Genomic DNA, 24,110 nt, shown 5'->3' on the forward strand with positions numbered 1-24,110 from the left:
AGGACATTAAAAAAGCCATGCTGGATCAGACCAAGGCCCATCAAGTCCAGCAGTCTGTTCACACAGCAGCCAACCTGGTGCATCTAGGTAGCCCACAAACAAGATGCCTGCAGCAGTTGTTGTCCTGCCTGTGTTTCACAGCACCCAATATAATAGGCAAGCTCCTCTGATCCTGGAGAGAACAGGTATGTATCATGACTAGTAGCCATTTTTACTAGTAGCCTTGAATGCCCCTCTCCTCCATGAACATGTCCACTCCCCTCTTAAAGCCTTCCAAGTTGGCAGCCATCATCACATCCTAGGGCAGGGAGTTCCACGGTTTAACTATGTATGAAGAAATACTTCCTTTTATCTGTTTTAAATCTGTCACCCTCCAGCTTCAACAGATGACCTCGCATTCTAGTATTATGGGAGAGGGAGAAAAACATCTCCCTGTCCACTCTCTCCAAACCATGCATAATTTTGCAGACCTCTATCATGTCTCCCCTTAGCCGCCTTCTTTCCAAGCTAAACAGCCCTAAGCGTCTTAACCACTCCCCATAGGACAGTTGCTCTAGTCCCCTAATCATTTTGGTTGCTCTTTTTTTGCACCTTCTCAAGCTCTGTAATATCCTTTTTTAGGTGTGGTGACCAGAACTGTACACAATATTCCAAGTGTGGTCTCACCATAGATTTGTACAAGGACAGTATGATAGTCACAGTTTTATTCTCTATTCCTTTTCTAATTATGGCCAGCATGGAATTTGCCTTTTTCTCAACAGCCACATGCTGTTCCTTTCATAGGGATTTCAGTTCATCCAAACACACAATTTTTGTTTTCAAAATGAGTTTTGTGCATTTTTAAAGGGTTTTTGGTGTGGCTTTTATTTTACCAAGGGCTTTTCAACGGTCAACCCTTATGAATGTTTAAGGTTTAAGAGCACAATGGAAGGATGTACTAGAGATATGAAAGATATATATAGAGACTATAGAGGCTCCACTCACTTTGTTAATAGCTCTTTTAACAAAAATTAAGGTGCATTCAATTTTTGCATTTCATCAGTGGTCAGTTCCCTGTATGTCCCATGTGCCTTACTAGTAGGGGAAAATGAGCTTTGATTACAGTCACGGGTGTCAGCAAATTAATTTATTTCAAAATTAACAAAAGTAGCAGGTAAGAAAGGGCAGTTCTCCAAGTTCTCTCTCACTGGATGGATTGCCTGCATGTATTTGGTATCTGGGTGGGCTTTTGTTTTGTTTGTTTGTTTGCCGTCAAGCCACAGCTGACTTATAGTGACCCCATGGGGTTTTCAAGGCTGGTGATGTTCATAGGTGGTTGGCCATTGCCTGCCTCCTTGTTACGACCTTGGTATTCCTCGGAGGTCTCCCATCCAAATACTTGCCAGAGTTGAGGCTAGGGTTGCCAACCTCCAGGTACCAGTTGGAGATCTCCCACTATTACAAATGATCTCCAGCCGATAGAGATCAGTTCACCTGGAGAACATGGCCACTTTGGCAACTGAACTCTATGGCATTGAAATTGAAACCCTGCCCTCTTTAGGCTCCATCCCAAAAACCTTCCACCGGTGGCAAAGAGGGACCTGCCAACCCTAGTTGAGGCTGACAGTGTGTGACTGGCCCAAGGTCACCCAGTAAGCTTCCACGGCCCGAGTGGGGATTTGAATCTGGGTTTCCCAGATCCTAGGTGGATACTTTAACCACTACACCATGCTGGCTCCCACCCAGCTGGGCATACTTGAATACAAATGTGAGAATCAGTCTATTGGGGGTGTCTTGATCCAAGTCATAGTGCCCAAAGTACAGAAGCTACTCTGTGCTGTCGCAAAACATGGAATTGCAGAGAGGAGCCAACAGTGGTCAGTATGGGGGGTATTTATTTATTTGTATCCTGCTTTTCTCCCCAATAGGGAACCCAGGCAGCTTACCATACCAAAAAGAAAACTACAATATAATAAACACAACAAAGGGGGCAGGGGCATCTTCCAAAGACTGTATTTCTCTCTCTCTCTCTCCTAGTAGATCTCCCTCCAAGCTAGGGTTTCCAGCTCTGAGTTGGGAAATACCTGAAGATTTTGGGGGTGGAGCCTGGGGAAGGTGGAGTTTGGGGAGAGAGGGGACTTCAATGGGGTATAATGGCAAATAGTTCACCTTGCAAAGCGGCCACTTTCTCCAGATGAACTGATCTCTGTCGTGTGGAGATCAGCTATAATAGAGGGAGATCTCCAGCCACCACCTGGAGGCTATGTGAGAGGGCAGCACGAGGCTCAAAAAGAACTTAAATATTTATAGAATGCTGGCTTAGAAGGCCAATAAATTTATTTTTAATAAATGAATCAAAATGATTCAGAATATTAGTGTATTTTTGCACAATTGTTAATATTACAAGCCCTTTGGAGCTGTAACTTGAATTGTTGAGTTTGTATTTAACCCAGTGTGGTATTTTTCAGTTTAAGCCCTGCGAGGCAATGGAGGTGTGCATTAACACGATACACCCGTGAGTGTATTTTTTTGCTTATTTTGGGATACTCATACTAATATAAATTTATTGGCCTTCTAAGCTAGCATTGTCTTCTATATATATTTAAGTTCTTTTTGAGCCTCGTGCTGCCCTCTCACATAGTCTAACTATTTCAGCATAGGTATTTTCACCACCTGGAGGCTGGCAACCCTGCTCCAAGCTCTAGCCTAAGAGCTCTTTGGTTCTTGGCCTTTGTCTAGGGTTTCCAACCTCCAGGTACTAGCTGAAGATCTCCTGCTATTTCAACTGATCTCCAGTCAATAGAGATCAGTTCACCTGGCAATTGGACTCTATGGCATTGAAGTCCCTCCCCTCCCTAAACCCCACCCTCCTCAGGCTCTCCCCCCAAAACCCCAAAAACCTCCTGCCTATGGCAAAGAGGGACCTGGTAACCCTACTTAAGTACCTATTTGAGTATGAAACCAAAACAAAGTCAATGAGGTGTTCCTCAGCTGTTCCTAGACATAGCAATTTATTCCCTGCTGCCTCCCCGGCTAAATGCTTGACAAGTGTAAAGAAAAAAAAACTCTTTTGATGATTTTTGCAATGCCTGTGAATTGTAGCAGTTCTGCACCCTACATTATTCCCAATGGTCCCCAACTCTCAGAGCAGCACAGGGTCCCCGGGGAAAGATGGCAACGAAAGGCCCCATCTGCAAACTTGCTGCATTTGTGGAAAGCCTCAGCCCAACACAGGGTTCCATGTTTTCTTGATTTCAATGTAATTTTCCATGAGATAAAGTTCTTTTACTGAGTTTGATTCCCCACCCCTCCACATGAGCGGAGGAGGCTAATCTGGTGAACTGGATTTGTTTCCCCACTCCTACACATGAAGCCATCTGGGTGACCTTAGGCTAGTCACAGCTCTCTTAGAGCTCTCTCACCCACACCTCCCTCACAGGGTGTCTGTTATGGGGAGGGGAAGGGAAGATGATTGTAAGCCAGTTTGATTCTATCTTAAGTGGTAGAGAAAGTTGGCATATAAAAACCTACTCTTCTTCTCGTCTTCTTTTAAGCGGCCTAGACCCCTCTCTCCAAAAGTCCTTCCTAGCAGAAAACAAGCATGTCAGGTTGAGGCTAGGGTTGCCAACTCTTGTTTGAAAAATACCTGGAGATTTGGGGGGTGGAGCTTGAGGAAGGAAGGGTTTGGGGAGGGGAGGGACCTCAGCATGGTATGGTGTCATCCTCTAAAACTGTCATTTTTCCAGGGAAACTGAACTTGGTCATTTGTATCAATTGCAATAACAGCAGATCTCCAGGTGTCACCTGAAGGTTGGCAGCCCTAGGTCGAGAGCCAGTGAGGTGTAGTGGTTAACAGCGGTGGTTTGGAGCGGTGGAATCTGATCTGGAGAACCGGGTTTGATTCCTCACTCCTGCTCATGAGCTGCAGACACTAATCTGGTGAACTGGATTTGTTTCCCCACTCGTACTCATGAAGCCAGCTGGGTGACCTTGGGCTAGTCACACTGTCTCAGCCCCACCTACTTCACAAAGTGTCTGTTGTGGGGAGGGGAAGGGAAGGTGATTGTAAGCCGGTTTGATTCTTTCTTAAGTGGTAGAGCAAGTCGGCATATAAAAACCAACTCTTCTTCTTCTAAATTAAAACCTTTCTCCATGACAATTTGATTTCTACTTTAAGGGAATTAGTTAATTACTCAGAGAAAATCCCACTCCAGTACCAGCCTGATGTTCTCTTTGTTTCTTTGTGTTACTTATTGTGATGCAGAACCATTCTTCTCGTTTCATTGGAAAATAAAATCTAAGGATTCCGAGTCTTCTGAGGCTGCTATCAAATTGTAAAAAAAAACAAAAACCTGGATTGTGCCTACATGTTTCTCAAGCCTTAACTGAACTAAACCTTTGAGTTTAATGCAAATGAATTTTAAATGGGAGCATAACTCCCCAGATACGCCTTCTGTGTTACAATCTACTTTGGTTTGTCTTTATATGGTGGGGATTTTAATGAGCAGATTGAATTAATAGCCACAAACGTGAAGTTATTATACTCCCCTCCCCGCAAGTGGAATTGCACATTGCATGCGCCATGGCCTTCCAGCACATTACAGGACAGCAAGATGGCATTTGCGAAGACATTCACGTTTGACCAGAAGTTACAGACAATCCTAGCTTTGAGAAGAGAACAAATGTCTCCTGCTGTCCTGTCACAATCATCAAGACAATGTTGTTGGTAATTTGTGGGACTCCCTGCCCCAGGAGGTACATTTATCACTATTGATACAGGCCTTCTGGCATTCTTTGAAAGCACTAGGGATACCAGTCTCTGGTGGGACCTGGGGATCCCTTGGAATTACAGGTCATCTCCAGACTACAGAGATCAGTTCCCCTGGAGACAATGGATGCTTTGCAGGGTGGACTCTATGGCATTGTACCCCACTGAGCCCCCTGCCCTCTCCAGGCTCCACCCCCAAATCTCCAGAAGTTGCTCAATTTGGGTCTGGCAACCCTACCCCCCCATCTCCCTCTGGTGGCCAGGTTGGACCTGGCAACCTTAGAAAGCACAATTTCCCAAATGACTTTTGAGAAAACTTGGATGTTTTACTTAGGTACTTAAATTGTTTTTTAAATAAATAATTTAGGTCTTAAATTGTTTTTTTTTTAAATAAATAATTTAACTGTGTATTACAAACATCTCCTGTATGAAGCTCAATGAAGCTCGAGACTATGTATTCTCCTGGATTGTATAGAGATCTAGGACTCTTGTCTCATTAGTAGGGCTGTCGATTCGGTTTGTCTGAACCGAACAAACAGCCAAATTTTCCCCGATTCGGGGGTTTTCAGTTCGGATGGAACTGAACTCAAAAAAAGCGGGAAAAGGACGCGCTGGATTCGGCGCGTTCCGGCAATCACTGGATAAATTCGGCAGGTTTGGCATTTGCCAAACCTGCCTTTTCCCGCCTTTAAAGACTGCCCCGCCCGGTTTCCTGGGAGTCCCAGGAAACCGGGCGGGGGGTCTTTAAACTGATCAGGCAGCACGGAGCAGTTTAAACCCCCACCGCCGGCTTTCCCGGGACTCCCAGGAAGGGGGGCGGTGGGTCTTTAAAGTGCTCCCGCTTTAAAGTGGTCCCGCCCAACAGCTGAGTGTCGGGACCCAGGCAGCGGACCAGTTTAACCCCCCTCCCCCGCCCGGCTTCCCAGGACTCCCGGGAAACTGGCGGGGGGTGTCTTTACACCGAATTTGTTCGGGAATACCGAATTTCCCACCGAATTTGGCATTCCCAAACACGGGGGTTCGGAATTTGGCCGAACCGGACCCAAGTCGGGCCGGGTTTGGCCGAATCCAAACCGGAGCAATTTTTTTTCCAACAGCCCTACTCATTAGCAGTGCTAATTTCTCATGCCTACTACCTCTCTGCACATCACACCTAATCCAAAAACACCGGCTAATGTCATGTCATTTGGGCTAGGAGCATGGAATGAAGCAGGAGAACTTCATTCGTATATTCTGTGAAGACAACAATCTGTTCATTGCAAACATGTTTCAGGCAACCAAATACACGATTGTATACATGGACATCACCAGTCGGCCAGTATAGAAATCAATTAGATTATATAATTGGAAGCAGAAGATGGAGAAGCTCTATTCTCTCTGCCAAAACAAGACCAAGAGCTGACTGCGGTACAGGTCATGAATTGTTAATATCGAAAATCAAGATAAAGCTTAAGAAAAACACCAAACCATTCATAGCACCAAAATACAATCTAAGCAAGATTCCGGAAGAGTTTAAAGACCATGTAAGGAACAGATTTGCATTACTGAGTTCAAATGAATGTAAACCTGAAGAACTATGGATGGAAACTATAGATATCAAGGAAGAATGTGCAAAGACTATTCCTGTAGCCAAAAGAAAAGAAAAACCTCAATGGATGTCTGAGGAAACTCTTAAATTGCCAGAGATAGACGAGAAGCAAAAGTAGAAGGTGATAGAAATAGAATCAAAAGTCTAAGTGCAATGTTCCAGCGACTCGCACATAAAGACAAAGAGACCTATTATAATAACCAGTGTAAAGAAATAGAAGAGAACAACAAAAAAGGAAGAACAAGAGATCTGTTCCACAAGATCCAGGAAATCAAAGGGAAATTTAAAGCACGGTTAGGCATGCTGAAAGATCAGCATGGAAATACATTAACTGAACAGGACAAAATAAAGAAAAGGTGGGAACAATACACTGAAGAACTATACAGAAGAGATGAAAGGATAAAAGATTCTTTCCAAGAAGAATCTTTTGAAGAAGAACCTACCGTTTTAGAAAGTGAAGTGAAAGCTGCATTGAGAGCAATCGGGAGAAACAAATCATCAGGAGCAGATAGGATAGCAATAGAGCTATTCCAAGCCACAGAAACAGAGTCCATCAAAATCTTGACAAGAATATGCCAACAGATATGGAAAACAAAACAATGGCCCACAGACTGGAAACGATCCATTTACATTCCAATTCCCAAGAAAGGAGACATCAAAGATTGCAGCAACTATCAGACTATCACATTAATTTCTCATGCAAGTAAAGTGATGCTCAAAATCTTACCGCAAAGGCTGTTACCATATATGGAATGAGAAATGCCTGATGTTCAAGCTGGTTTCAGAAAAGGAAGAGGCACTAGAGATCATTTTGCAAATATGCACTGGTTACTGGAGCATACGAGAGAATTTCAGAAGAAAATCAGCTTGTGTTTCATAGATTACAGCAAAGCTTTTGACTGTGTGGATCATGAAAAGCTCTGGCTGGTTTTAAAGGAAATGGGTGTGCCACTACATCTGATCGTTTTGATGCGCAACCTGTACTCTGGACAAGAGGCCACATTTAGAACAGAATATGGAGAAACGGAATGGTTTCCAATTGACAAAGATGTCAGACAAGGATGTATTTTATCTCCCTATCTCTTCAATCTATATGCAGAACATATAATTAGGAAAGATGGATTAGATTTAGATGAAAGTGGAATGAAAATTGGAGGGAGGAACATTAATAATTTGATATATGCTGATGACACTACATTATTGAGAGAAAATAGTGAAGATTTGAAACGACTACCGCTGAAAGTTAAAAGAGAAAGTGCCAAAGCAGGACTACAGCTGAACATCAAGAAAACAAAAGAAATGACTACAGAAGAATTACACGACTTTAAGGTTGACAATGAGGAAACTGAAATTGTTCAAGACTTTCTATTCCTTGGCTCCACCATCAACCAAAAGGGAGACTGCAGCCAAGCAATCAGAAGAAGATTGAGACTGGGAAGGGCAGCCATGAAGGAGCTAGAAAATATTTTGAAGTGTAAGGATGTGTCACTGGCCACCAAGACTAGATTAATTCATGCCATCGTATTCCCTATTACTATGTATGGGTGTGAAAGCTGGGCAGTGAAGAAAACTGATAGGAAGAAAATAGATTCCTTTGAAATGTGGTGTTGGAGGAGAGTGTTACGGATTCCGTGGACTGCCAAAAAAACAAATCAGTGGGTTATAGATAAAATCAAGCTTGAACTGACCCTAGAAGCTAAAATGACTAAACTTAGGCTATCGTATTTTGGTCACGTCATGAGACGACAAGAGTCACTGGAAAAGACAGTGATGCTAGGAAAAGTTGAGGGCAGCAGGAAAAGAGGAAGACCCAACAAGAGATGGATTGACTCAATAAAGGAAGCCACAGCCTTCAGTTTGCAAGATCTGAGCAAGGCTGTCAAAGATAGGACATTTTGGAGGACTTTCATTCATAGGGTAGCCATGAGTCGGAAGCGACTTGACGGCACTTAATACACACACACACACAATGTCATTTACTTGCTTCTGACATTTACATGCTATTGCCATTGGGTGACTAATTCACTCTTCTTTACTTAAGGATAGATGGACCCACATTCTAGTCGTATCTGAAGAAGTGACCCATGACTTACAAAAGCTCATACCCTGCCAGAAGTTTTGTTAGCCTTTAAGGTGCTACAGGACTCTTGCTCTTTTCTATTGCTACTGACAAACACAGCTACCCATTGTGATCTTTTCCCCATGTGTTATGGCTGTGGCCCTAACCCTTTCCTCCATTTCCACAACCTGTCCTCTATTGCAGGGTGTGTTCCTCCAGGATGAAGCACTTCCAGCTCATTGTAAGATGCTGAGCAGAAGGCACCCAGAGCTGGAGGAATGCACTCTGCAATGGGGCACCACTTCCACAATGGGGAACCACCTCTGTGAGGGAGGATGCTGCAGAAGCAAAGGGTTTGAATCAAAGCCACTGTTTGAAGAAGTCAGCTTGAATGTTTTGAGTGGAATGGCCACTTGATTACTCCTTGGTTGCTTTGCCAGTGAATGTGGTAACATTAACCCTCACTGTCCGCTTCCACTCAGTGAAAGTGACTGTATCCCCACGATCTTTCCCTTGTGTGCAGGACTGGTCCCATCTTCTTTCTCAAAATTTGAGAAGTGCCCAAAGGCTTAGTGAGGTGGGGGAGCCATGTCCCAAAGCATTGGCTCCACTTCGGAATCATGACCAGAACTTAGGTTTGCCAGCTCTGGGTTGGGAAATACCTGGAAATTTTTGGGGTGGAGCCTGAGGAGGGCGGGGTTAGGGGAGGGGAGGGACTTCAATGCCGTAGAGTCCAATTGCCAAAGCAGCCATTTTCTCCAGGTGAACTGATCTCTATCGGTTGGAGATCAGTTGTAATAGCAGGAGATCTCCAGCTAGTACCTGGATGTTGGCAACCCTACCAGAACAACATTCAAGGAATATCTCCACCTTGAAGACTATGCTTTTGTTAATGAAGTTCTTTCTAAAAAAGCAGATAAAAGCAAAATTTCCAAGTAATGCAAATTCGATACGCATGGAACACATGAAACTGCCTCATACTGAATCAGACTCTTGGTTTATCAAAGTCAATATTTTCTACTCAGACTGGCAGTGGCTGTCCAGGGTTTCAGGTTGATGTCTTTCACATCACCTACTTGCCTAGTCCCTTTAACTGGAGATGCCGGGGATTTAACCTGGACCTTCTGCATGCCAAGCAGATGCCCTAGAACTGAGTCACGGCCCCTCCCCATACAAGATTCCAGATACAGTATGAGACTCCAGATTCATGTGTAGGAAATGAAAGAACTGCATGGCGTCTGCAGACCAAAACTCTGAATCTAACCCCACATTGTCTCCTGCAAATCCAGACAACAGGGATCGCAGGCAAAGCATGATCAGTCTTTCACGTCTGGTTGTCCCCACCATCCAGTACTGTGTTTTTAAGTCTATAGTCCACTTTTCTCCACAATGGGGGTCCAAAAACCTTTCTTACATCATTCTCCTCTCCTCTATTTTTTCCTCACAACAACGGTCCTGTGATGGGAGTTAGGCCAAGAGCATGAGACAGGTTCAGAGTAACGCAGCAAGCTTCGATGGTTGACTGGGGACTCAAACCCCCTTCTCCCAAGTCCTCATCTAACCACTCTAACCACTATGTAATACTGGGTCTTTTTGAAGCTGTCATGGAGGGCAGCCTGTCCTCTATGAACTTGCCTAATTCTTTCAAAAAGATGTCCAAGCCTGTTCACCATCACATCTTGTGCCAAAGTGTCCTTTCGACATCACAAATTGTAAGAAATATCCCAAGTAGGGTTGCTAGCTCTGGGTTGGGAAAGGCTTTGGGGGTGGAGCCTGAAGAGGGCGGGGTTTGGGGAGGGGAAGGACTTCAATGCCATAGAGTCCAATTGCCAAAGCGGCCATTTTCTCCAGGGGGAACTGATCTCTGTCACCTGGACATTAGTTTTAATAGCAGGAGATCTCCAGCTAGTATAGGGTTGCCAGGTCCCTCTTCAGCAATGACGGGAAGTTTTTGGGGTGGAGCCTGAGGAGGGCAGGGTTTGGGGAGGGAGAGGCGGGACATCAGTGCTATAGAGTCCAATTGCCAACGTGGCCACTTTCTCCAGGTGAACTGATCTCTGTCAGCTGGAGACCAGTTGTAATAGTAGTAGATCTCCAGCTACCACTTGGAGGTTGGCGGCCCTAACCCCAAGTAAGGTGTTCATATTCTCCAACTTGTCAGCTTCTGTGAAGAAGCCCTGGACCGTGTCTTTTCCTGTATTTGCTTCAGGCACAGGATGGGCACAGTTTAATCTAACGTAGCTAAAAAGCCTGATAATTAAAAGCTAGGAAACGGGACGCAGTCTGTTCAATCACTTTATAATTAGTAATTTGACTGGTGTTAAAAGCATGGGAAGTTCTTCCCTGTAGCTTCCTCGGCTTCCATCTTGAGTCTCTAATCATCTGGCAGACTAATCCGTTCTGATCAATTTGAATGCACGAAGGGCCTTCTCTTCTGTTTCATCTCTACATTTAGCCAGTTTTAAAACAGGGCAGCCTTCTGAGGTAAAATTAAAGCAAGCCCCGATGCACCCTTGCAGAGCTACAGCTCTGCATATTAGACTGTTTCCTTTTTAGAAAGTCATTTATTTCTTGCCAGCCAATTTTTAATCCCCATTCAATGGTGCGCTCGTGCACCACCGTTTGTAGATAGAATCTTTTGAAGAGTGCACGGGAGAATATCAGAAGCATTTAGGAAGCCAAACAAATGGCGCGGCCCAGTTTTCTTTTCCATTAATGGGCTAGAATTTTACTAAGGTTCATCAGACAACAATCTTTTAATTTTTTCCCCCTTTATATTCTGTATTCTAATAGGCAAGTCAGCCAAATTTGAGGATACAAATAGAGACTGGACCTACTTATGGGCAAGACAGATCATTCTACAAGCCTGAAAGATGCCCCAGGCTTGCAGAAAAATCTGAAATAAAAAAGTTGGGGGTTTTAAAATCCCCAAAATGATAAAAGGGGCACTTGCCCTCAATTACTGTTGCTAGGCAACTATAACAGGCTTGGTATCTATTACTAAAAGGTGGAGGGGAGAGCCCTTTCCAGGGCTGCTTTGGCCTTTGAGGGAGGACACAATGGGGTTAAGCCCAGAAGGAACTGCCAGGTGACTTGATACCACACGGCTTGCATGACTCACATAGTTTTGGCTGCTTGCTAATGTTCAACAGCAGCCACCCCACAAAAGCCAGTGTGGTGTAGCAGTTAGAGGACTTCAAACCTCCATAATGCGGTGGAAGCTTATGGGGTGAACTTGGGCCAGTTACGCATTCTTAGCCTAGCCTAGCTCACAGGCATGGCCAAGACTGACCATTAAGAGCACCTGAATGCCTCCTGGTGGGCCAATGACCTCCCACTAGGGTTGCCAATCTCCAGGTAGTGACTGGATATCTCTGCATGAGAGGAGAGATGGGGGAGCTGGAGGCACCTTGCTAGGCCTGCTTGAGGTAAGGAAGACAGTGGCAGAATGAGGGTGGTTTTCAACCTGGCTGAGCCCTGAGGCAAGGCATAAGGAGGCACCCGGCTGAGTCCCACACAAAGCAAAGCTGGAGTATGAGGTGTATGGGTAGTGTAGGGATGCTAACCTCCAGGTACTATCTGGAGATCTCCTGATATTACAATGGATCTCCAGCCAAAAGAGCTCAGTTCCCCTAGAGAAAATGGCCTCTTTGGCCATTGGACTCTATGGCATCGAAGTCCCTCCCCTCTCCTAACTCCACCTTCCTCAGGCTCCGTCTCCCAAAATCCCCCACTGATGGCGAAGAGCGACCTGGCAACTTTATGCCCAGCCACTCTCCAGGCAAGGCAAGGCAGAGGCCCATGTTGGGTGAGGCAGAGGGCAGTGCCCGATTCAGCCCTTTTGAGCCCCACACAAGGTAAAGAGCCACCCTACTGAGACAGTGCTCAGCGTGTGTGAGATGACAGAAGAACAGCCTGGCCAACTGTTTAGGCAGGCTGACTCCTCCTCCCTCCTCCCATCTCTCCTTTGGGAGGGAGGGCAGTAGGGTTGCCAACCTCTAGGTACTAGCTGGAGATCTCCTGCTATTATGACTGATCTCCAGCCAGTTCACCTAGAGAAAATGGCCACTTTGGCAATTGGACTCTATGGCATTGAAGTCCCTCCCCTCCCCAAACCCCTGCCCTCCTCAGGCTCTACCACAAAAACCTGCTGGTGGCAAAGAGGGACCTGGCAACCCTACAAAGCAGGGTCTTCCTCGCTCTCCCCCTCCTTTGGGGGTTGTTCTGAGGATTAAACGGAGGAGAGGAGACTGAAGTAAGGTGCTTTGAGTCCCCCTTGTGAAGAAAGTTAGGGTACAAATGAAGTAAATAAAAGCGTAAATATAGCTGAAGAGGGAGGGGCAGATAAAAGGTTGATGGGTAGGTGGGAAAGAGAGTAAGAAGCAGAGAAGGTTGATGATATGTGGGTAGCCAGGTGGAAGAAAGAGGAAATAGTGTGGAGAAGGTGAGATGGGAATATGGGTGCCCTTTACATGTCCTTGTAGGGTCCCCTCTGTGCAACTGGGCCCACCCTGGTAACCAGCACTTTGCAACTGGTCCATTATGTTCCTGGGTAGAGGGTGCCAGGGGTAGGGTAGGATGGAAAATCGAAGATGGGCTGAGGGTCAAGTGGCTGAAACTCAATCTAGAAAAGATGGAGGTGATGCCAGTTGATGAGGCTGATAGTTTGATATCCTTAAAGGGGAGACATGATAGAGGTCTATAAAATTATGCATGGTATGGAGAGAGTGGACAGGGAGAAGCTTTTCTCCCTCTCTCACAATATCAGAACATGAAGTCATCTGCTGAAGCTGGAGGGTGGGAGATTCAAAACAGATAAAAAGAAGTATTTTGTCACAGGACACATAGTTAAATTGTGGAACTTCCTGCCTCAGGTTGTGGTGATGGCTGCCAACTTGGAATCCTTTAAGAGGGGAGTGAACATGTTCATGGAAGAGAGGGCTATTCATGGCTACTAGTAAAAATGGCTACTAGTCATGATGCATACCTATTCTCTCCAGGATCAGAGGAGCATGCCTATTATATTAGGTGCTGTGGAACACAAGCAGCACAATGCTGCTGCAGTTGTCTTGTTTGTGGGCTTCATAGAGGCACCTGTTTGGCCCCTGTGTGAACAGACTGTTGGACTTGATGGACCTTGGTATGATCCAGCATGGCCTTTCTTATGTTCTTATGATGCACCCTTGATGGAGTCAATATATCCTTGTTGGAGCCAGCTAAGAATTTGGGTGCCTTGTTGGATCCAGTTCATGTTTAAAAAAGAAAGTGTACATGGTAGCAAAACATTTTGTGGTGTTTCCCCCCCCCCCCCAATTTTCAGCATGAAAATTAGCCCTTCATCTAGACTTAACCAATTAAATCAAATCAAATTTATTAATACGGTCAACTGACCAATCATGTGCCAATACAGACTTAGCCAATCTAGCCATGCTGAACCACGTTACAGTCACTTTGAGGCTAGACTACTGTCATGTGCTTTGCTTGGGACTGCCATTGAGGACAACACAGAAACTTCAGTTGGTGTAAAATACAGCTGCTTAACTATTATCTGGAACTATCCTTAAGTCATATATTGCACCTCTAAAAAAAAAAAAATACACATGCTGCTTATTTGTTTCCTAGTTCAATTCAAGGTACAGATTCACACCAGCAAAGCTGAATGGACTGTCTCTTTCAATATAAACCTATTTTCTCCAGTACCAAAGGAGCATGCCTATTATATGAGGTGCTGTGGAACACAGGCAGGATGCTGCTGCAGTCGTCTTGTTCATGGGCTTCCTAGAGGCACCTGGTTGGCTATACTGTGTGAACAGACTGCTAGACTTGATGGGCCTTGGCCTGATCCAGCATGGCTTTTTTTTACATTCTTATTTGGCCCACAAAATCTGAATTAAGAAAATCCACTTGTAAGCAGAAAATCATGAAGAAAATCAGGTGGTGATTAAGTTCCAAAAAGTTGGATTAAAGAAAAATGTTAAAGTACATTTGGAAAAGAACACACAGAGAGAAAAAAAAGGAAGTGGGTATAGGATGTTCTTTTCAGCTGGCAAATTAGAAGACAAGGCAATGAACATGTCAAGGGAAACAGCTGGAATCTCTCTTTATAACTGGTCTTCTTATTTTAATTGCTACTTTGGAGCTAACGTATTATGTTGGATGTGACCGGCCCAGTCTCTACCATTAATCTGGTTAAGGCAGCAGATTTCAGGTGTCATTAAAAGAACAGACATTTGTCACTTATTTTAAATTTACTATTTTACCATTTGAATTTTATTTTGCCTCAGACATCAAAATGCTTTGGGCTGTCTCAGCAACCCCTCCCCCTTGAGTGGATGGATGGAAACTACCAGGTGAGAGCGGAAACTGTAGTAAACATATAAATGTTATTTTGCACCACTTTTGTCTCCGCCGCTAATACCCATCATTCTGAGGCGACCTTTTGTATCACTGAGCAAAAAGGGTTGTATTGACATTTAGAGTGGGAAGGGGATGCTACTGAAAGGCCCAATTGGACAAATGAAGGAAGTCTGAACGGGGAGGCATTAAAAGGAATGCTTGTGGATCCAGCCATCGGAAAAAGAGGGCACAGTACGGTAATGATGGAGCGAATGAAAAAGCCCGGGGCGTCAGGGAAGCGGCAGCTGCTATAAATAGATTTTGTTGGACTTCTGAGGAGAACGGCAAAAGGAACATTGGCTTTAAAAGGACGATAGGGTAACTGTTGCAGACCGCCTGTGAAGGTCTCATTGATATGCCTCCAATAGGAGGGCGGAAGAGATTAGAAGGCCAGGAGACCAACTCGGGAGGAAGGCTGACAGCCCTCAGCAAAGCCGAGAAAATTGGAGCCTGCGTAATTTATAGGACGAGCCGCTAACCCCTGAAGATGCAAGGTAGGCAAAAGGTGGACAAAAGAATTATAAACAAGGTCTAGAAGTAGGTTAGAAAGAAGGAATGGAAGGGACATGGTAAAAGAACAGTGGAGGAGTCCAATCATTAAGAAAGGTTTACGAGCAACAAAGCCTTTCCCTGGCCTCAGAGAGCCTGCAGGAATAGACAAAGGGGAAGAAAGGTAACTCGACCAGATAACAGAGGAAGAACAGGGGTGCTAGTTGCAATGAAAGGAGAGAAAGGGTACAAAAATAATAGGGTGCTGCTATTTGACAGATGACTGTCCTTGCGGAGGGTGATCCTCAAATGGGAGCTTAGAATAGAGCCTCCAGCTCTTTTAATCCAGCCTTGAGACTCCCAGGATAATTGCTGATTGTTTCATAGACGGTGGATTAATATTAAGGACATAAGCACTACTTGTTGCGTGTGGAGATGCAACGAGAGCGAGTTGAACAGCTGGTGCTGCAAGATGTCAATAATGTCACAGGAACGTGCTGGCGTTCCAAATCGATTCTGTCCTGCTATCTAGGATTCCTGTTTTGTTTTTCTTTTACACAACAAAACACCAGCATTTATGTATTTAGATCATTACACCCCACTTCTCTACCCAATGCAGACCCAAAGTTGCTTATTCCATTGTCCTCTCCTCCATTTTATCTTCACAACTGCCCAGTGAGTTTGGAGAGAGGTCTCCCAGAGATAGGGTTGCCAGGTTCCTCTTCGCCACCGGCAGGAGGTTTTTGGGGGCAGAGCCTGAGGCGGGTGGGGGTTGTGGAGGAGAGGGACTTCAATGCCAAAGAGTCCAATTGCCAAAGTGGCCATTTTCTCCAGGCGAACTGATCTCTATCAACTGGAGATCAGCTGTAATAGCAGGAGATCTCCAGCTAGTACTTGGAGGTTGGCAACCCAGCAAGCTTCCAGGGCAGTGTGGAGATTTGAGCCAGATCCAAATCCACCACTGACACCCCAACACCATGGCCATTTGTGCAGGGCTGTCTCCTCGCAATCACCCTGCTAACAACTTTGGGGCTTTGCTTTGATTATGCATGCATTTTCTGATTGTCAGAGGTCACCATGCATTTCTGAACATTTTGCCTGTGTTTTCTGGGATCATGTTTAGCCAGCATCCAGAAAACTCGAGCAAAACACACAGAAATGTGCAGAGAGAACAAAGCAACCTCTGGTGATCGGAAAATGTATGCATAATCAAAGCAAAGCCCCAAAGTAGTCAGTGTGGTGACTACAAGGAAACAAGCATGCATAAATGGCTAGGATGTTGTTTATAATCTTCTGTTTTCTGTGCTACCTTCAGTAGTATTATTTCTGATTTGGCACAATTTATTTGGAAGCCTGATAATTCCTAAGGTTTCCAGGTCCCTCTTCACCACCAGTGGGAGGTTTTTGGAGCAGAGCAGGGTTTGGGGAGGGGGAGGGACTTCAATGCCATAAAATCCAATTGCCAAAGCGGCCGTTTTCTCCAGGGGAACTGATCGCTGCTGGAGATCAGTTGTAATAGCAGGAGATCTCCAGCTAGTACTTGGAGGTTGGCAACCCTATAAATGGCCCATTTGTGGGGCTGAGTATGTCTTCTCCTTTGCCTAGCACACTCCGCCAGCATTAGGATTCCATGTTTGCAGCGCATCAGTCATGCTACAGCTCTACCGCTGCTTGCAAGACTGCTCCCTTGGCGAACTATTTCGACGAAGGAATTTGCCAGACCAAGCAGCACCATTATCAGTAAATAACACTTTCATGTTGGATTCACAAAGTGTTTCTAGTCATTTCTTAGTGATCATTCTTCTCCCTCCAAAGCCAAACCTAATTTAATGGTGTGAAAAGAGTTCCATCCCATAAACAGTTTTCATCTGATCTCTGATGGGAGTGCTATCCTTTATTACAATGCATACCTCATGCTTATTTTTCAACAGTCAAGGAGCCTTAGGATATGTTTATTCCATATTCCATTTTTCCAGGTAACATAGCAGTAGCTTATGTCTAGATATGTTCTCTGAGTGCTGATTTATGGTTGTTTTTGTCCATGTGCAAGGGTGTTTTTCTTCCTTAAAGTGGTCTTATTTAGCTGGAGGTGGAGTGGACTTAAGGAATTGTCCCCCCTTGGGGGGGACAATATATTCATAATGTTGAATATGTAGCTTGTTGTTTCCAATTATTATTGAAATATTTTTTATCAATCTACTCTATGGAGCAGATAAGCTGTCAACAGCGAAACCAAAACAAATACCCCAACATTAGGATTTATACTTCCTCCCCTCTTGAAGGAAGAGATGTTAAAAAGCCTAGACCCCTTTCAGACTTCTGTAGAAATTATGGCATCTTGTCTCAGCCATCCACTTTTAAATGAGGTAAATTTCAAATTGAAATAAGGAGAAAAAGAGTATAGTTTAATAACAAGATTTGAGAGTTCAGCTCATAAGAGGTTTAAGGGCCCAAATCTAGCCTGTGAAAGAAGACAAATCCATGTTACAATTGTATCAAGGGGAATCCAAATGCAGATACAGAGCTACAGTATCAGAAGTCATCATAGTTTAGCTGCCATAGTCCTTGTTACAACGGTGGGCCTACCATTGGCCAAACACAATGGACTGATTTATTAGTAGTGGGAGACCTCCAGCCCCGGGGGGGCCCCCATTCCACGCTGCCACTCAACAGACAGCAGGGGGGAAATGGGGGAAGGGGAATTCCTCATCACACCAACACACAACATAACTTCCAGCAGAAAACTGGAAGCGACATCATCATGTTGCCATGATGCTTCGGATTCGCTGAAACACTGTGGTTTCGAGTGTTGTGCCAACACAATGACATCCCTTTCAGTTTAGTGCTGAAAGTGATGTCATGTGTTGAAGTGATGCCAAATCCTCCCCCCCCCCCGCTTCCTGAATTTTACTGCTGGGGTGACAGTCATCACTGACACTTCACAGCATGCATAGGAATTGTGGGTAATATTCACACTGAATGACAGACTGTTGGGTTTGCAGAGAGATATCTGTGTATGATTCTGCAACTGATCTACATGCTTGGTTCTGACTCCAACAAGGGAATCTGCACACAGTCTACTTCCACCTGCTATGCTGCATGATTTTAAATTCTGATGCTTTCATGGATTGAGGAATATTGTATTTAACAGCATTCATCTTCTGAAGCAGCCAAGATGTTTTATACTGCACAGGTTGAGCTTTTACCCAAGACAGCTAATAGCATTTTCTGTCCTGTCCCCCGTCCCCCTCCCCAGTCAACTTCTCTTATGCTCAGGAAGTAATTAGTTTGAATGCGTGCACATAGGGAAGAAGTACTCCACCTAATCAGATGAGGGAAGAGTGGAGGAGTACCATCTTCCACGGCACATGTTTTGGCCACTTTCGTTTGACTAGTTTCTGGCTATGTGCAAATTGTCAAAAAATAATAATAATGGACAATTCAGTTCGATGTGTCTGAGCCCTAATCCAGTGGATTATACTAGATTGCCTTCAAACAACTTCCTGCTGTGTAACACTGTGATTGTAGAGAAGGATTCTGTTACATGGATTAATCTGTTAGGACTTATTTTGCCATGGTGGATTTGCACTCGGTTTTGAGTTATGTCTCAGGGCCACTTTATCAGTGTATACAGCTGACTAAAATCAAGTGGAAAAGGCTTTTCTTGCAGTATACTGCTTCAGACTGCAGGGGAGTATGAGTGTGTGTGGTTTGTCAATGTCCCAGCATCAAAGTTTATTTATTTCATTGCCTCTGCAGTCCCCAAAGTGGTTTGCAATATAATTTAACCCAACATACATAATGAAGTGGATACAAACTCTCAACCTTTAAAATTAAATGATGTTTGAAAGGGGGGGGGGAATCCTTGGAAAATAGATCCTTTGTGTACTCTGTGTCCAAATCATTTAGGTCAAAATCACCACCTTGTACTGGGCCTGAACTAGGGTTGCCAGGTCCCTCTTCACCAACAGCGGAAGGTTTTTGGGGTGGAGCCTGAGGAGGGCATGGTTTGGGGAGGGGAAGGACTTCAATGCCGTAGAGTCCAATTGCCAAAGTGGCCATTTTCTCCAGGTGAACTTATTTCTATTGGCTGGAGATCAGTTGTACTAGCAGGAGATCTCCAGCTACTACCTGGAGGTTAGGGAAAAACAAGACACCACTGTACTACTATCAAAGGATCAGAAATTCAGTACAGGGGCGACAGAAATTTACAAGTGCAAAATTATTTAAAGTGCAACCACTATTTATACTGTTGTGTCTGATACCATCTATAAACATAAACACACTATAACATATACAAGCATACATAAATATATCAAGCACATCCAAACAAAGCCACCATAAATGGTGACAATTACAAGAATACAAGGTCTTTTTGCGAAGTGCTGCGTTCTTCTATCAATCCCATGCAGGTAAGTAAGCAAGTCTAGCAGAAAAATAAGTTCTAGAGGAATAACTTCATGGAGGATACGGCCGTTTCAAATTCTTTTGGATAGAATTCTTCAGCAGCAGCTTTCATGAGTATTACCCTTCGTGGGAACTAATATGCATCCAGCACTTTGAAACTTATCCTTTAAGATGTGTAGTATAAGAGGAACCTATTTGAAGGACTGATGAAGAATTCTATCCAAAAGAATTTGAAACGGCCGTATCCTCCATGAAGTTATTCCTCTAGAACTTATTTTTCTGCTAGACCTGCTTACTTACCTGCATGGGATTGATAGAAGAACGCAGCACTTCACAAAAAGACCTTGTATTCTTGTAATTGTCACCATTTATGGTGGCTTTGTTTGGTTGTGCTTGATATATTTATGTATGCTTGTATATGTTATAATGTGTTTATGTTTATAGATGGTATCAGACACAACAGTATAAATAGTGGTTGCACTTTAAATAATTTTGCACTTGTAAATTTCTGTCGCCCCTGTACTGACTACCTGGAGGTTGGCAACCCTAGCCTGAACACAAATTGGAAGCCAGTGTAGATGGCACAAAGGTAGTTCAATATGATATCCACAGTGTATCCCAGAATGGTCCCTGGGAGCCACATTTTGCACCAACTTCAATGTCCAAACTGTCTTCGTGGGTATCTCACAAATATAGGTGTGTAGACCTGTACTGGTAAAGAGGCTCCTGGCCAGACCTAGGGTTGCCAGGTCCCTCTTCGCCACCAGAGGGAGGTTTTTGGGGTGGACCATGAGGAGGGCAGGGTTTGGGGAGGGGAGGGACTTCAATGCCATAGAGTCCCATTGCCAAAGCGACCATTTTCTCCAGGTGAACTGATCTCTATCAGCTGGAGATCAGTTGTAATAGCAGGAGATCTCCAGCTAGTACCTGGAGGTTGAACCTAATTAACAGCACGTAGGCTCAGAATCTAAATACAATAATTACAATGCAAAAAAGTAATAGTTGCAAAAACCATTAATACATGACGAAAAACTGCCAACAGAAAAACAATTATATTAAACAGGCATTCAAGGCCTGTTTAAATGAGGAAACAAATGTATAAGTAGTCATAAGTTCTGCCTGCTACAGGAAAACAAAAACAAGTGGGGAAATGAACAAATAGTACAAAGGTGTTCAGCACATGCCACTATACATAGACCCCATAAGCTACACAATACCAAAAGAAACTAAAGACCCCTTAACAGTCCTGCCCTGTATACATGACAGTGGGACATGGTTGCATTTAAAAGCATTTGTTTCACATTTAAAGGCAATACTCACCAACCATTGACATTTCAGGAACGCTTGCGGTATAAACTTCTTCTGGAAACATTGGTTCGTTGTCGTTGATATCATGGATTTTGATGACAAACTCTGATTCAGGTTCCACGGGCCGGAGAGTTCTTCTGTTAATAGCCTGGGCACGTAGGGTGTAGAAGGCTTTCTCTTCCCTGTCAATTCTTCTTGTGGCATGAATGTCACCTGTTTTCTCGTCAATAACAAAAAGAGTGCCAGCCCCATCTCCTGACAAAATGTACTTGAGGGAACCATCTCCTTTGTCCTGGTCAGAGTGAAGCTTGGGGATAAAAGAAGGGGGTGAGGGAAAAAAGGAAGAGAAGTGTGTAGCTTTTAATAAAAGAGGGCCAATTCTCTGTATGACAGTAAATCACACAGAGTTCATCAAACAAATGACGTGTTGACAAAGCCAAGTCCCTTTCCATTTTTGTTGACGGTACACAGTATAGCGCGTCTGTTGCATTAGGGTTCTTGTTCCTCAACACCCTTAAAACAGAGAATAATCCTACGAGTTAGGCTCCCATGGCAGATTTTAGGGGATTTCCCCCCCATCAACACCTGTTCTGTGCAGTGGAACATTTGTGTCACAAATCTTAAAGAAGAATTTTATGTTAATGCTGACCTTTTCTTTCCTTGCAAAAGAACCTATTAAACATTCACAACCTGCTGTGTTCATTGTAAATTCTCGAAGCAGATAAAGGACGTGGCAGGAAACATGATAATTAAGGAAAGAAGCATAGCTTGTGGTAGGCATTGCATTCTTTTTTTTACTTCTTAAATCTTAGCATTTGTTTCAAAAAGGGTACATGGTGAATATAAATAAAGAAGTGAGGGAATAGTGGAGTGCGGTTACTGTGAACTTAACATTACTATACTGCTTTTAAAAAGTGAATATATGGAATTTATGAATCACTGACACCATACCTGGAGATCTGAAATCAAATTATAGACCATAGAATCACAGAGTTGGAAGGGGCATACAGGCCTCTGCTCAATGCAGGATCAGCCTAAAACATCCTTGACAGGTGTTCCTTCAGCAGCTGCTTGAAGACTGCCAATGAGAGGGAGCTCACTACCTTACACTAATGAACTACTCATACTGTAATTCCCTCCCCCCAATATCCAGCTGGTACCTTTCCATCCATTATTTAAACCCATTATTGTGAGTTCCCTCCTCTGCTGCCAACAGAAACAGCTCCCTACCTTCCTCTAAGTGACAACCTTTCAAATACTTAAAGAGAGCGATCATGTCCCCCCTCATCCTCCTCTTCTCCAGACTCAACATTCCCAAACCCCTCAGCCTTTCCTTCTTTAAAAAATATTTTATATATATATAATAAAGGTACAAAAGGAAAAAAGGGATGGGTAAGAGAATAAGGGGGTATCCGTCTGAAACATGAACACCTTAAGAACTAATCAAGCAGACTACATTACAGTTCTTTCTTTTTGTTATTCGGGGAAGATTATAGATGCGCTCAAAAAATGAACCCCTTCTACGCTAGCATATTACCTTTTACAATGGACTAAGTAATTCCTCAGCCTTTCCTTGTAGGGCTTGGTATCCAGAACCGAGGTAGGTGATTCACAACATACATGCCAAACACCAGCATACTAAATCATGTTGCTCAGTACTAAAGTTGTGCATACTGATATACTCAAACCAAAAATAAACCCAAAATTAGCCGTTTCGGCAGTATTTGCGTGTCGGGTTGACTGAATACCAAAACCTGGGAATCTACCCAAAGCCAAATAGGTGATTCCCGAAAAAAGCCCAGGCTAGCCCAATCTAGTCAGATATCAGAAGCTAAACATGGTTGGCCCTGGTTAGCACTTGAATAGAAGACCACCAATGAAGTTCAGGGTTGCTACACAGAGGAAGACAGTGACAAGCCACCTCTGTTTTTGTGTACGTTGAACCGTCAATGGCACTGCTGAGGGCTTGTTGAGTAATGCTTGCATGCCGGCTCAAAAGGTCTACTTTGCCTAACCCTATGGAGTAGCCATAATTTTTTTATTTATTTGTATTTGATTTTATTTATACCCCACCCTTTCCCAGCAGGGCTCAGGACAGCTTACAACAATAAATAATCATACAGTATAGAATTAAAACCTATAATTTAAAACCATAATTCCTAATCTAATAATATAAAATGGTGTCCTGAGCTATGTGACCACTTTATACAGGCGAAGCTATGACTTGACAGCACTTTTCACCAACAAGGTCTAACAACAGTGATTTCCATCATGATACTCATGGTCTTCAAGGGACCCACTAATGTGTTCCTTCAAAATTCATTTTCTTCAAAAGACTGCCAATCTGGCTTTCCTCCTCCTCATTGAAACAGGAGCTGCTTCAGAAGAGCATGCTTGCTGGAACCTCCGAACATCTGGTGATTGTCCACCCACCACCATGGCATCCATTTTGTGATTGAGCCCAACTCTCATGGCAGCCTTTTTGTCTGACCAAAAATTTCAGAAGTGCCCAGAAGCTCAACAAGTTTGGGACCCCTGGCCTAACAATCTCAGTTCTTCCAGACTCCAGTGACTTTATGAGCAAGGGTGTACTGTTTTAGTGAGGATCCATCATTTATATACAGGTTGAGTATCCCTTATCCGGACATCTGATATCCGGACTGATCCAAAACCTGGACCTTTTGAGCTGGCATGCAGGCACTACAGACTCTCAGCAGTGCCATTGATGGTTCAATATACACAAAATTATTTTTAAAATATTGTTTAAATTTACATTCCGTCTATGTTTCACAGCACCTAATATGATAGGCATGCTCCTCTGATCCTGGAGAGAATAGGTATGCATCATGACTAGCATTCATTTTTACTAATAGCCATGAATAGCCCTCTCCTCCATGAACCTGTCCACTCTGGTCCCAAGCAGTCTGGATAAGGGATGCTCAACCTGTATTGCAATTTAAATGTTTTCGTTTTGAAATCTTTAGAAGGAGAGGAGTCTTAATTTCTGTAACTGGAACCTTGAGCCTCATAATGAGACAGATTCAATATCAAATCAAACAATGTTATACTACTGACTCTGCTTCAGGTAAAATTCCTTCCAGAAGAAGCACAGAACT

The 24,110-nt window shown here is 43.8% G+C and overlaps 1 protein-coding gene across 2 annotated transcripts in view; it reads right to left on the reverse strand.

Annotated features, from left to right (window-relative positions):
* Positions 1–24,110, reverse strand: part of CDH10 (cadherin 10) — a 120,650-nt gene that overhangs the window by 49,572 nt on the left and 46,968 nt on the right. For both annotated transcript variants that reach the window (XM_056854105.1, XM_056854104.1), the window contains exon 2: positions 21,007–21,301. In XM_056854105.1, the coding sequence (XP_056710083.1) occupies positions 21,007–21,301 (295 nt within the window). The remainder of the gene's footprint in view (positions 1–21,006; positions 21,302–24,110) is intronic.

Source organism: Euleptes europaea, chromosome 8 (genome assembly GCF_029931775.1).
Source record: "Euleptes europaea isolate rEulEur1 chromosome 8, rEulEur1.hap1, whole genome shotgun sequence".
In the NCBI taxonomy this organism is placed as follows: domain Eukaryota; kingdom Metazoa; phylum Chordata; class Lepidosauria; order Squamata; family Sphaerodactylidae; genus Euleptes; species Euleptes europaea.